The sequence below is a fragment of the Leucoraja erinacea genome, chromosome 12 (genome assembly GCF_028641065.1).
Source record: "Leucoraja erinacea ecotype New England chromosome 12, Leri_hhj_1, whole genome shotgun sequence".
Classification (NCBI taxonomy): Eukaryota; Metazoa; Chordata; class Chondrichthyes; order Rajiformes; family Rajidae; genus Leucoraja; species Leucoraja erinaceus.
In genome coordinates, this window is record NC_073388.1 from 56673620 (window position 1) to 56689191 (window position 15572).

At 40.0% G+C, this 15572-nt stretch overlaps 1 protein-coding gene across 2 annotated transcripts in view; it reads left to right on the top strand.

Annotated features, from left to right (window-relative positions):
* LOC129702391 (androgen receptor-like) overlaps nucleotides 1-15364 on the top strand; it is a 215098-nt gene extending 199734 nt beyond the window's left edge. The window contains exons 6-8 of one of the 2 annotated variants that reach the window (XM_055644168.1): nucleotides 2385-2515; nucleotides 8231-8388; nucleotides 10982-15364. In XM_055644168.1, coding sequence (XP_055500143.1) covers nucleotides 2385-2515; nucleotides 8231-8388; nucleotides 10982-11137 — 445 coding nt within the window. In that variant the 3' untranslated portion in view covers nucleotides 11138-15364. Of the gene's footprint in view, nucleotides 1-2384; nucleotides 2516-8230; nucleotides 8389-10981 lie in introns of those variants that run through there. The other variant, XM_055644169.1, reaches the window with a different exon arrangement.
* The last annotated feature ends 208 nt before the right edge of the window (nucleotides 15365-15572 follow it).

Here is a 15572-nt window from a genome sequence, read left to right on the forward strand (position 1 = left end):
CTTTCCAATTGAGAGCTGTAAGAGTACAGAAGAGCATATAGAACAAGGATGGGGAGCTAGGTTTGCAGGAGGAAAAAGCAAGATAAAAAATTTGATGTTATTAATATTTCCAAGAAGTGCATATAATGCCCAAGATTTTAATACTATATTAAAGGATGTCTGATTTCCTTTCCTGTAGGGTGATTAAAGATGTGCTGATTATAAACTTAATCGGTGTACATCATATGTTGAAATTAAAACAAAAAAAAATCTTGCACTCTAAACTGGGGATCACATCTGCAGTGGTTCCATCTTAAATGATCAGTTTGTAGTGGCTGGGTAATCGACAAGAAGCCCGTGATTTCCTCTTATGTTCTTTCATGCATGTCCCTTTCTGCAGGAGTTCAAAAACTTTTAAGTTAGATAGAGTAAAATTGTGGAATACAGAAAAGCTTTTGGTAATTGAATTTCCATATCAGAAGTCATTAGGGCGGCACAGTGATGAAGCGATAGACTTGTTGCCTTACAGCACCAGAGACCTTGGTTCGATCCTGACTACAATTTCTATGTGCACAGAGTTTACACGTTCTCCCTATGACCACGTGGGTTTTCTCTGAGTGCTCCGGTTTCCTCCCATTTTTCAAAGGCATGCTGGTTTTTACTTTAATTGGCCTCTTTAAATTGCCCCTAGTGTATAGGGTAGAACTAAATTACGAGTGATTGCTGGTCGGCGCGGACTTGGGTGGGCCAAAGGGCCTATTTCTACGCTGTATCTCTAAACTAAACTAAAAGTCCAGTAGTTAATATAATGTTAACTTCTGGACTCAAAGAATCAGGCTGAAATCAAATTATTTACCTGTGAAAGAAACAGGTTCACAAAATAGGTACATTTAAAGTCCAATTTTAGAATGCACAAACCCCACTCAGTCTGGAGTGCTAAGGCTTGAACTGACTCAGGTAAAAGGAACACAGGATGGGTGATCGAAAATGTAGTATGAGAATCAATTACAATATCTGGTGGCATTTATTATACAAATACCATATTGAGCATTACAGTTTCTAGCATGACAACTAAAAATAAATTGCTGTGTGGTTATAACAAAAATAGGTGCGACAGTAAAATGTCAATTTCCCCTCTCATCCACTTTCTACCTTCCACAGGGACCACTCTCTTTGTGCCTCCCTGGTCCATGCAGCCCTTCCAGTCCACTCCTGACAACCCCCTGGCACTTTTCCCAGCAAAAGTAGGTGTAACATCTGTTCCTTCTCCTCCCTCACCATCATACAAGGAGCTAAACACTCTTTCCGGGTGAGGAACAGGTACACCTGCAATGTGGTCTCCTGTACATTAATGAAATCAAGTGTAGACTATACAGCACCTGCACTCTTGACACCTCAACCATCTTGAGCTTCCAGTTGCACGTCATTTTAACCCTCTTTCCCACTCCCACGTCAATTTGTTTATCCTCAGTCTTCTCCATTGCCATAGTGAAACCAAATACAAACTGGAAGAATGGCATATTTTATTCTGCTTGGGTAATTTACAACCCCATGGTATGAACATTGATTTTACTAGGTTGTTAACCCACACCTCTTTTCGTACACACACTCACCCATCCTCTTGATTTTCTTCTATGTTTGCTCATCTCCCCCCCCCCCCCCCCCCCCCCCCCCCCACACACACACACACACACACAAAATCCTGGTTCTAACAGGGCATCATCTCCACTCCATTGGATTCCATCTATCACCTACCAGCCACTGTCCTACCCTCCTTGTACTATGTACTTAAAATATTTCCATGTATTATTGCCATTTTTCAATTTAATTGACTTTCGCTGAATGTATGTGTTTAATTTTACCTAATTGATATGCCTAGTCCATGTACCACTATTAATTCTAACAGTAGTTTACTTATAGAGCCTTTACAAGTTCTTAAATTGAAACATTTTCTACAAGGTTCAAATTATTATATTTCATCTTTGTGCACTGTCATTTTTTTATTTTCCTGGAAAGATCAGATGATGTCAAAACAAGCGAGTTTCAACATTAACATTCGAAAGGGGGTGTATTAATATACCTGACTGTCTAAAGTGACTGAACCATTTTGTGTTTTTGGTAAAAGTTTTATTACAAAACTGTTAAGTTTGTAACCCAAACTTTGTTTCAGATTGAAATATGATTTTAGAAAAAAGTTACAGGCCATTTTCCATTTTATTGATAGTTACCAGAGGATATTTACACACATTCTATAGTGATTTGATGAAATAACCTTGAAGCTGATTATTTCAAATAGCAAAAAAGTATTTGGGATTATAACAAACAACAGAAGAATGGAAGTTAGATAACCATATACTGTTGATTTTGTTACTTGCCACTGCTCACATATTATCATGCATTTACAGGCAACGGATGCAAAAGTCAACTATGTATAATCTTTGTATGGAAATGCAGCATCTATCCCAGGAGTTTCAGTGGCTGCAACTCTCACAGGATGAGTTCCTTTGCATGAAAGTGTTGCTACTGTTTAGCATCAGTAAGTATGGACAGTTTTATTTGAGATGCCAGAAAAATTGATGTATCTTAATTGTAATTTTTGGGAGGCTTAAAGATACCAAATTACCACCCAATATTAGCTCAATCTAGTTTCTAACTATGAGGGTTATGTTCATACCATTACTCTATTTTTCTTCCATTTTTCAATGTGAAAATAGAGTAGGTTAAAGCAGAAGCAAAATACTGATCTATTAAGCAGGTACGCAGCATACTTGAAGGGAGAAACCAAGTTATTTTTCAGATCAGTGCCCCTTCAGCACTACTTGGAAAAGAGAAAGGTAAACAAAATTGTTTTTAGGAATAGGAACACTTCATTGTCACATGTGACCAGGCACGGCGAGGTTCTTTGCTTGCATAAACAATGTATACAAATAGCAGCCACCTACGACACTGACAAAGTTACAAAGCAAGCTGGCTTCCCCTTTTGTCCCCACCCCCACCAACAGTTCCCCCACGCCGGGTCCCCATTGTCCATTCCCCCCTCCCCCCTCATGACCGTCCCCCCACGCCAGGTCCTCCATTGTTCTTCCCCTCCCCCCTCACGGTGATCCTCCACGCTCTCATCGAACGTCGACCATGGGTCGACCCGCGAGGCATCGCCGCCGCCATGAGGCTTCATCACTTCCGAGGCCCCATTGTCGTGAGGCTTCAATGCTGCCGCTGTCGACGCCCCACTTCACCTCTCCGTGATGTCGACCCGGGCCCCAGCCGCGAGCTCCGTCAGCCACTTCGCCCGACCCGGCTTCATCCCGGCCGGGCCCCGACCCGGACTTCTATGCAGCGATCTGGGAGGCATCGGGACCACGGCGCCTCGATAAAGGCCTCTGGTTGCGTTCCCAGTCCACAGCCGCGTGGGCTGTCGGGAAGCCTTAGGAGAAGAGAAAGTAGATAGAAGAGAACAAAAAGAATGTACCGTATTTCCCGGCAATGAAGACGCACCTGCGTCAAAGACGCACCGCCATTTTGAGTTGCTAAATTTTGAAATAAGGCTGGTAGGACATTGAATTTCTCACGCTCAAAAAAATAAAAAAATAAAATAAAGAAAGTAAGTATTCAATTTGCCCAAGGCTTCCAGATCTCCTCCATTCTGAATGGGTGGAAGGTGACGGCAGGTGGAGAGATGGTGAGGAAAACAGGAGCACACCGGGATAAGTTGAATCAGTTGTGATCTTATTGAATGACAATACTAGTTCAAGGGGCCAATTGGGGGAAGAGTTCCTTTCACAGCGTATGGGGAGTCTGGCCCGGGTCAGCATGGGCAGCAGCGTTGAGAATGAGGGGTCGGGTATCATGCCAGCACTCACTCACTCTCCGCTGCCGCGGCCCTCCTGGTGAGGTCCCACCCCATTTTGGCTGGGGGGGGGGGGGGGGGGGGGGGGGGGGGAGTAACTCGGGTGGCTGCGAGCGGACAGCGGAACCGGCCACCACCTCTGCGCCTTCTGCCGGCCCGCTCATCTCTGGCAGTGCTCTCCGTCTGAACACCTCTCTCCTGCCGCTCGCCGGCCTATCTCATGTCAGCTAATTCCCGCAAATCCTTAAATTCCGACTGCCGCCGGGAGCAGGACATGGCCATACTTGCTGCGCTGGGTGACACTGCATGGTATTCACTGCCCGGTCCCGTGTCTTTCAAGATAAAAGATCATAGAGCGGAGTGGGCGGTGGAGCAATTGGTCCCTTGATCGCACTGACATAGGAGTAAGCTCCACCGCCCGCTGTCCTGTTATCCTTTACCCGCTGACCCGCTCCACTCTATGAACTTTGGTCTTGAGCTGGTCCCCTCACTGTCCGATCCTGACGGCCGCTCGCAGCCACCCTAGTTATTTCTCTCCCTGGCCACAATGCGGTGGCTCTACGCCTGGAGCGCCGCGGCAGCAGTGAGTGAGCGAGTGAGTGAGTTGCTGGCATGATCCCCCGACCCCCTCGTTCTCAACTCTCCTGCCAGTGCTGACCCGGGCCAGACTTCCCACATGCTGTGAAATGAACACTCCTCCCCAGCCTTTTACACCCGCTTCCAACTTTACAGCCACATCCCATTGGCTACCAGCAATGAGGGATAGGCTTGGCTATCATAGAAACTTAGAAAATCGGTGCAGGAGTAGGCCATTCGGCTCTTCGAGCCTGCACCGCCATTCAATATGATCATGGCTGATCATCCAACTCAGTATCCTGTACCTGCCTTCTCTCCATACCCCCTGATCCCTTTAGTCACAAGGGCCACATCTAACTCCCTCTTAAATATAGCCAATGAACTGGCCTCAACCACCTTCTGTGGCAGAGAATTCCACAGATTCACCACTGTGAACGAGATGAGAAAAATGTTTTTCTCATCTCGGTTCTAAAATAATTCCCCCTTATCCTTAAACTGTGACCCCTTGTTCTGGACTTCCCCAACATCGGGAACAATCTTCCTGTATCTAGCCTGTCCAACTCCTTAAGAATTTAGTAAGTTTCTATAAAATCCCCCCTCAATCTTATAAATTCTAGCGAGTACCAGCCGAGTCTATCCAGTCTTTCTTCAGATGAAAGTCCTGCCATCCCAGGAATCAGTCTGGTAAACCTTCTCTGTACTCCCTCTATGGTAAGAATGTCTTTCCTCAGATTAGGAGACCAAAACTGTACACATTACTCCAGGTGTGGTCTCACCAAGGCCCTGTACAACTGCAGTAGAACCTCCCTGCTCCTATACTCAAATCCTTTTGCTATGAATGCTAACATACCATTCGCTTTCTTCACTGCCTGCTGCACCTGCATGCCTACTTTCAATGACTGGTGTACCATGACACCCAGGTCTCGTTGCATCTTCCCTTTTCCTAATCGGCCACCATTCAGATAATAGTCTACTTTCCTGTTCTTGCCACCAAAGTGGATAGCCTCACATTTATCCATATTATACTGCATCTGCCATGCATTGCCTACTCACCCAACATATCCAAGTCACCTTGCAGCCTCCTAGCATCTTCCTCACAGCTAACATTGCCCCCCAGCTTCGTGTCATCCGCAAACTTGGAGATGTTGCATTCAATTCCCTTGTCCAAATCATTAATACATATTGTAAATAGCTGGGGTCCCAGCACTGAGCCTTGCGGTACCCCACTGCTCTTTGCTTTTTGTCTGCCAGCCAGTTCTCTATCCACATCATTATTGAACCCCCAATACCGTGTGCTTTACGTTTGCATACTAATCTCTTATGTGGGACCTTGTCGAAAGCCTTCTGAAAGTCCAGATATAACACATCCACTGGTTGTCCCTCATCCACTCTACTAGTTACATCCTCGAAAAATTCTATAAGATTCGTCAGACATGATTTACCTTTCATAAATCCATGCTTACCAATGATTTCAACACTTTCCAAATTTGCTGCTATCCCATCTTTAATAACTGACTAGCATTTTCCCCACTACCGATGTTAGGCTGATTGGTCTGCAATTCCCCGTTTTCTCTCTCCCTCCCTTTTTAAAAAGTGGGGTTTCATTAGCTACCTTCCAATCTTCAGGAACTACTCCAGAATCTAAAGAGTTTTGAAGAATTATCACTAATGCATCCACTATTTCTGGGGCTACTTTCTTAAGGACTCTGGGATGCAGCCTATCTGGCCCTGGGGATTTATCGGCCTTTAATCCATTCAATTTACCTAACACCACTTCCCGACTAACCTGGATTTCACTCAGTTCCTCCATCGCATTTGACCCCCGGTCCCCTGCTATTTCCGGCAGATTATTTATGTCTTCCTTAGTGAAGACAGAACCAAAGTAGTTATTCAATTGGTCTGCCATGTCCTTGTTCCCCATGATCAATGCACCTGTTTGTGACTAAGGGACCTACATTTGTTTTAACTAATCGTTTTCTCTTCACATATCTATAAAATCTTTTGCGGTCAGTTTTTATGATCCCTGCCAGTTTTCTTTCATAATCTATTTTCCCTTTCCTAATTAAGCCCTTTGTCCTCCTCTGCTGGACTCTGAATTTCTCCCAGTCCTCTGGTAGGCTGCTTTTTCTGGCTAATTTGTATGCTTCATCTTTTGTTTTGATACTATCCCTGATTTCCCTTGTTATCCACGGATGCACTACCTTCCCTGATTTATTATTTTGCCAAACTTAGATGAACAATTGTTGTAGTTCATCCATGCAGTCTTTAAATGCCTTCCATTGCATATCCACCGTCAACCCTTTAAGAATCAATTGCCAGTCTAACTTGGCCAATTCACGTCTCATACCCTCAAAGCTACCTTTCTTTAAGTTCAGAACCCTTGTTTCTGAATTAACTATGTCACTCTCCATCCTAATGAAGAACTCAACCATATTATGGTCACTCTTGCCCTGAGTGCTACTGAGGCTATCCCTCAGTACAGCAACATCAAGAACCAAGACGCAGGTAAATTTTCGTGCCTTATTTTTGGGTAAAAGATTGCGTCTTCATTGCCGGGAAATACGGTAATTGACGAATTTGGAAATTGATCAAATGAGCGAAGATTAATAGAATAATTAGATAATAGAATAATCTGGTTAAGATTTTGAGTTATAAAATTCAATAAAATGTACCCCCCTCCCCCTTGGTAAGGATTACCCTTACATAAGATTCATAAAGGTATATTCATGTGTGAGGCTAGTAATATCTTCTCTAGTTACGCTGGGAGCACCATACATTCACTACCAACATTTTATGTACTATTCACAACTACTATTTTAATACTTGTTCTCTATTGGTTGACTTTTTCATTAATTCAGGTACACATTTCTTGACAGTTTTCATCTAGAAAAGACAAGATTTTTATTTTTAATTAACAAAATTATTCTAGATTTGTACCACATTTTTGTATGTGTGTGAGATTTAACAACAAAGGGTTTCCCCTGGAAACCACTTTCTGCAATCTGGGATAAATGCGCACAGCAACCAAGGATGTTATTATTTGCACAACCATCCGAACATCAGCCATGCTGAGGTGAATCATACCTGAAAGCACACAATTTAGATTTTTATTTTAATTGTCATTTTTTGATTGATTTTCATAATTTTAGCATTATAATTTATATTGTCTTTATGTTTTATGTAAATGTTGTGTTTTACATGGCAGGCATTTGAAATAGGACATTTTCAATTTGCATTACAATAATGTCAAGCTTGTAAACGTTTGTAAAACAAGTTTCCCTCTTCGTTTGTATTCAATTATAGGAAGGATGTCAACAAAATAGAGAGAGTACAGGGGAGATTTACTAGAATGTTGCCTGGGTTTCAGCAACTAAGTTACAGAGAAAGGTTGAACAAGTTAGGGCTTTATTCTTTGGAGCGCAGAAGGTTAAGGGGGGACGATAGAGGTCTTTAAAATGATGAGAGGGATAGACAGAGTTGACGTGGATAAGCTTTTCCCGCTGAGAGTAGGGAAGATTCAAACAAGGGGACATGACTTGAGAATTAAGGGACAGAAGTTTAGGGGTAACATGAGAGGGAACTTCTTTACTCAGAGAGTGGTGGCTGTGTGGAATGAGCTTCCAGTGAAGGTGGTGGAGGCAGGTTCGTTTTTATCATTTAAAAATAAATTGGATAGTTATATGGACGGGAAAGGAATGGAGGGTTATGGTCTGAGCGCAGGTATATGGCACATGGGGAGAATACGTGTTCGGCACGGACTAGAAGGGTCGAGAAGGCCTGTTTCCGTGCTGTCATTGTTATATGGTTATATATGGTTATATTTGGCAGTTCCAGTTGAAGGCCTGAAAAATCAGAAATACTTTGATGAGCTGCGTTTGAACTACATACAAGAACTGGACAGAGTAATTTCCTTTCAGGGGAAGGATCCTACACATAATCCACAGCGTTTTTATCAACTAACCAAGCTCCTAGACTCCCTGCAAATAGTAAGTTGAGATTCTATTTAAAAGTACTTACATTTATTTCACTAGTAGCAATGCACATTTCTTGTGCTGACATTGACACGTTTATATTGTTCTTTATATCTCTATCCTTTCTATGTTGTACGTTGTGTCTGAAAACAAATTAAAATGTTGAATTTTGTGATACAATCAGGGCTACGTACAGGGTGTAAAATAATCTAACCATGCATTTGTACAAAATATATATATATACATATGGATAAGTAATTAAAATTGAAAGTAGGAGATTTACCAGCTGATTCTTGCTTTAACAGGATTGTCCTAAGGCAAAACTAATTGGGTTATATTCTTTGGAATTTAGAAAATAACATCTGTGCTTTTTGAGACATACAAGGTCCTGAGGGAACTTGACAGACTTGATATCAAGAATGAAGAAAGTTTAATTGTCATATACCCTGGGAACGAAATAATCAAATTTGTACTTGCTGCAGCTTTATAGACATATTAACAACACAACAAAACAAATAAATATACAATTATCAATAATACTAGGTAACCGGACTACTGATAGTAGCAGCAAGATGAGAGTGTGGCCAGGATGATTTGTGTCTTTGATATTATTTGCTGTGTTTTATTTTGAGGTAGCACTTCTTGTCGATCCCTTCGATGGTGGGCATGTCATTACCTACAATGGACCTAGTAATGTCCACCACTTTCTGCAGCCTCCATCGTTCTTGGGTGTTCGAGTTACCAGACCAAGCAGTGGTGCAACTAGTCAATATGCTTTCTATGCTGCAAGTTAGATGAACTTCACTATTTTCAAACTGAGATATTGTTTGAATGCCCTCATGTTAAGGAAATACAGTATAACAATAGGCCAAACACAAAGTGCTGGAGGAGCTCAACGGGTCAGGCAGAATCTTGGAAGGGAATGGACAAGTGATGTTTCGGGTCGCGACCCTTCTTTAGACTGATTGGAGTAAGTGGTAAAGAGCTGGAAAAGAGAGGTAGGGGTGGAACAAATCCTGGCAAGTGATAGGTGGATTGGCAGATGGTTAGAGTAAGTGCTAAAGGTGAAAATGAGACAAAAAGGTGACAGATAAGGAGAGGAGTACAATGTAAAGCTGGAGGGAGGGATGTATGTGGAAGAGAACAGGGCGAGGAGATAAAAGGAGGATTAAAGAAAAATGGGGGACTCTGGATTGGGAGATGAGAGGAGAGAATAGAGCAGAGTGACTGCAGAGGGTGGGAGATGTTGGAGTACCGAATGCAGTAGACAAGATTTGAAGAGGTGCACTAAACTGTCTCATGTGGAAGAGCTGCTGCGGTCCCTAGATGGTAGTGAGAGGGGAGGGGTAGGTACAGGTTCATAAGTTAGAGCACAATTAGGACATTCGGTCCATCAAATCTACTTTGCCATTCTCTCGTGGCTGATCTATCTTCCCCTCTCAACCCTATTCTCCTGCCTTCTCCCCATAACCCCTGACACCCCAACTAATCTCCCCAGGCCCGCAACCTTGGGGTGATCTTTGATTCCACCCTCTCCCTTGAGCCTCACATCCGCCATGTCATTAAAACCTCCTTCTTTCATCTCCGCAACATCGCCAAACTGACACCTACCGCTGCCGAAAAACTCATCCATGCCTTCATCTCCTCCCGACTGGACTACTGCAACTCACTTCTCCTTGGCATCAGCTCCACCTACATCAACTGACTCCAACTGGTCCAGAACGCAGCCGCCCGACTCATCACCCACACCAAATCCTGGCATCACATCACTCCAGTCCTCAAACAACTTCACTGGCTTCCCATCTCCCACCGGATCAACTACAAAATCCTGATCCTCACCTACAAAGCCCTCCACCATCTGGCCCCCCCATATCTCACTGACCTCCTCTCCCCCTACCAACCTTCACGGTCCCTCAGATCCACATCAGCCGGTCTCCTCTCCATCCACAAGTCCAACCTCCGCAGTTTTGGGGACAGAGCCTTCTCCAGGGCAGCTCCCAGGCTCGGGAACTCCCACCCCCAACTGATCCACAATTCCGTGTCCCTCACCATCTTCCAGTCCCGCCTCAAGACCCATCTCTTTACCTCTGCCTATCCTTAGCCCCACGTCCCCCTCCCTTTTCATCTGTGCTTGATTTGCCTCATATTGTGTTTTGAATTGAATTCTGTCTTTAATTTGTGTACTAGTCATGTCTCTACTATTTATTTCATTCCCATTACATGTTTTTCCTCTACCTGCTAAATCTTTGTAAGGTGTCTTTGAGACTCTTGAAAGGCACCCATAAATAAAATGTATTATTATTATTATTAATCAAGAACTTGTCAATCTCCACCTTAAATCTCCTCAAATGTTACATCTTCTGTGATTGCATGGGAAAGCATCTGAGGAATCTGGTGGGCATATATTAATATTTAATAACTGAATGTTGATTTAATTGTCTAATCTTGATGAATGGGGAAGGGCAACCTGCATGGTATGTTATTTGATTCCAGTTTCTTAAGTTTGCTTACAATTGTGTTCAATAGAGTATAAGAACATTAAAAAAGGAACAAAAAACGTTACGGCCCGTATTTACTACTTTTACCAGTTTATTTTTATATTTTACAGACAGTGAGGAAACTTCACCAGTTTTCATTCGATCTCTTTGTTCAGTCTCAGTCTCTCAGCGTACAGTTCCCTGAAATGATGGCAGAAATAATCTCTGCCCAGGTACCAAAGATCCTCGCTGGTATGGCCAAACCGCTTCTTTTTCATGAACAATGACATTCATTGCTTATATATGTTATACTGCCTGTAACTCTGTACTACCTAGAGTTTATCTTGTTTTCAACGTCTTCAGTTCAGTCAAATGCAGAATGATCTGATTTAGAAATGAAAAATCTTTTGCGAAATCTACCTTTATTTCCGGTGTTCGATTGACCACCTCGTTACAAAGTTGGTCATGTTATACCACCAATGTGGTAGGCAGGTTATAATCTTATTAACCAGTTGTTATGTTGGACCACACAAATTACTGGATAATAATCTGGTTATATTTAGAAAAAAAAAGAACAGTTGCATTTACCTCTTCATCGGTCCATCAGAGTAGTTTCATTTTCTGATTTTTACTTAAAGCTACCTACATTTGTTTTTGTTATTTTGAAACTACCTAGTGACCTGTTTTTTTTATTTTACATATCAGATATTAGTTTAGCCTGGTGTTAAAATAGTGCCTCACATCATGTTACATTTATCAAATTATTTTTGTTAAATGCAAAATTTGATGTAAATTGCATTTTTTTTAAATTGCACTATGAATTTACTTTTCCTGAATACCAGAAAAAATGTATGTTATAGTAGTTGTGAGATGTTCCAAAATTCATAAATATTTTTTGAATTTCCAAAGAGGTACATAATATGATGGGCTTTTACATGCAATGATTTACTAGAATTCTTCCTCTCAGTTGAAACGCGTACGTTTGTAAATTAAAAATCATAGAATTTGTGCTTCTGAATCCCAACTATATCATGTTTCACTTTTGAGGATTGCATAAGTTGTGGGTGCACTACGCTGCTTCTGTGCAAAATTTAGTATCTGACAGACATGTTCTGTTGATGGATTTGAACTTCCACCTGGTCAACAACATGCAGTAGTATTCCAAATTTGATATGTACCAAAGCCATTTTATACTTAAACTAGGATCCTGTGGTACCTTTTTTAAGTAACTATGTAGTGCAATACCAACTGCATGTTTGGAACTTAAATCTGATTTATAATTCTTGATCATCAAGCCACAGTTGTTTTATTCTATACATACTTAATCAGAAATAATATTTAGTGATTGAGCATCTTACCTTTAACTAAGACAGGTAAGTCCCACGAGGCAATACAATCCACACACTACTTAACTATGCAAGCATGCAAAACATTTTTCGTTGGTACGACAGTCTTTCGGGCTGTTGTTTGTATTTTCATTAGCACATCTTTGCCATATTTGTACTTGTCCCTTTTTTTAAATCTGTGCAAAAACACAAACAACATACTATAAAAACACTTCTGAAAATGTCCTTGTACATTTATCTGTAGCATGCCACATATTTGTGCCAGTTTGGTTTGCTGCAAACCATTGAAATTCTTGCTCTTCTACAAAAATGAAGTATGAATATAGGTCACATGGTGAAAGCGGCTTGCATCTAAAGAAGGAAGACTTTATGCCAGTAAAAGCAGTTCAAAAGTAGAGTTTAAATAGTCCTTTTTTATTCTAGATATGAGCATGTTACTAATCATTTAGAGTTAACAAAACAAAACTGATGTAAATTTCCAAACTTCATTAATGTAGAGTAAAAGTATAAAGATAATGCATTTCTCCATTGGCAGTATTTTCAAAATTAAATGTCTTGTGTAAAAATGTTACTGTAGGCTTCACAGTTTTAAAAATAATACTTATTTCCGTCATCTGTGAATAGCACCAATGTACTGCGTACCTTGTTTGGACTCCTTTTGGATTTTTTTTTGTTCAGTGCAGCCAAAAGACAGGCTAAAGCTAGATGTACAATTCTATAAGCATATTCTTTAACAAAATATTGTATTTTTGAGGGATGGGAAGGATAGAGGAATGCACTTGTTCATATTTTTAAGCATATTAAAAGGACTTGCTACTTATTTTAAAATGACTTAGTTTTTGCTTTCTTTGGGTGTGCAGGAAAGAGAATATTCTCTTGCCAGTGCAGGCTTAATTATTGTTGAGTTTGAGTTGCAATGTATCATAAAAGCCTTGAGGACTTGGTCATTGAATCCATGACTTTCAGTAACCTAGGTGGTTGTAGATCTGGGAGCAAATAAAATCCTAAAACTTTTTTGTTTCACTTCTCTCACCAAAAATATAAATGGAATAGTTTTAGTTCTCCCAGAGAAAGAGATGTAAACTTCGAGACTTATGGGATGGACCAGTGTTTATTTTTTAAGTAAATAAATACTTAATGTTTACTCAATTTATCTTGCCAATTTTTTGGCTTCTAACACCATAATCTTTGTAGTTTCAGCCATAATTTACTGCAGTTGATATTGTAAATCAAGAATAAATATAATGAATTCCTGTGTTAAATTCGAAAATATATCTTTTTCATTAGCCTTTTCTGGCTATGAAAGTGTTATGCAAAATTTCCAAATGTTGATGGTGAGTGCTGATATTTCAAAAATAGGGTTATGCTCAGTTAGGATGAATAAATTGTTATGTAAATGTACAAATCTGTGTTACAGTGGTAATATGTTGCTAGTACTGCAAAAATAATGCATAGAATAGATATTTCTTGATTGAAGCACCACTCTGGCAATTAAAATGTTTCATTTATCTAGTCATTCCTGTGAAGTAGATGACACCCAATGTATAGGAAATAAACAGTTATTTGCCATGATGTTCCCTTAAAAAGCTATCCTTATTGATATGTCCGTTAATATGCATATGTTTGTGTTCCAATTTTTTTAATTTTTGGAGTTTATTCTTTTTGGAAAATTATTCCCAAGTGCTTACAAATACCTGTATATATTTCCCCTGCCTTAGCTGCCACAAATTTGGAGATACATTTGTAAGTGCCTTCACATATCTCTTAAAGTTAACAGGGAAAAAATAGTCTATTGTGTTAGAATGCTACCAGACACTCATTAAAAATTAGTTTTAAAATATGTTTAACTGGAATAATGGCATTAGGTTTCTTTATCTGGGTGAATTTTGCAGGGTATTTTCAGATTTTTTGTTCCATTTTAAAGTTTTCATTTCATGTTTCATTTTATGTTAATGACACCTACAGATTCATAAATCAAGACTATCATTTTATAATTTTAGGTACAATGATATCAGTAAGCAAGTATTTCTGTTTTGGTGGTGACTTTGTAAGAGATGACCATAATGAAAATCAAATATCATTTGTTTTTTTCATTCCCAGTAACCTGCAGTGAGATTAGTTACCCCACAAGTCACATGAAACACTAATTTACCATTCACATCAATCCACCTTGATATGTGCTACCAGCAAAGAAATTCCCAGGCAAATTAACTTGGCGATCTCCTGCCAATTAAACACATGTATATTACAAATAATGACACTAAATAATATGTATCACAAGGCAATAATACACGTTCAATGTAGAATAATAATACCATATTTTATATGTCTGAAGAAGGGCCTTGACCCGAAACGTCACCTATTCCTTCGCTCCATAGATGCTGCCTCATCTGCTGAGTTTCTCCAGCATTTATGTCTACCTTCCATATTTTATAATGTAATTTCCACGTGCATTATTGCCTTGTAACATATTTCCGTGGTAATTAATTCCCTATATGTTGTGACTAAAATGATTTTTCCTGAAGTGACATCACTATTGAAATAGCCATAATTGGGGAGTGTTAGGGGTACTTGGCAGTTGGGTGGAAAGGATGATAAGAGATCAGTTTAAAAGCACGTCCTTCGGAAAAATAAAGCTCAAACTTTGAAACTCAAGAATTATAAAATCATCTTTTAAAACCTCTTTGCAAATACAGCTTCAGATCTAAGTAGTTCCCGTATTTTGTTGTTTTATATTTCCAACATCTGCAGATGTTAGTTTTTGTTTTAAAATAGTATATTCTGTATCTCACAACGTATAAAGGCCAAAATCTTTCTACTTGGCCTGTACTTTTACCAGTCATCTCAAATATGTTTCATGGTCCTTGAATAAAAGTTTACCAGAGAAGTATAATATTACATCCCTTGTTTTTTTCCAGGCAAAAACAGTCACTCTCCCAATATTTTGAGGGTATAAACCACATCTGACCAATACCATGTACTGAATGAATGTATGCATCACCCCATTTTTAGTTTAAAGTCTGTCGATATTTAGAGTCTGTTTCTTTAATGGTCTGAGGATAGAAATGTTTTGTAAGAATAAGCACCTTATAAGTGACCATTTTTGTCAGCCTTTTTGATTCATTTTTGTATTCTTGAGCATTTGTTAATAAAAGGAATATGCACACTTCTGTATATTCTATTATTGTAGAGCAGTATATATGCCTTACATAGTTTTTGCAATGCAGTAATGCATTGTGTTGGAAAATGTTGCTGTAACATTGATACAGTGTTTTGTCTTTGTTTTATTATTTCTGTCTAAAAGTCTGTTTAATGTTAGAATGGTAGAGACCTTCAGGTTGCCTGCATCTGAGCAGGAAAAGATGAAGCAAATTGT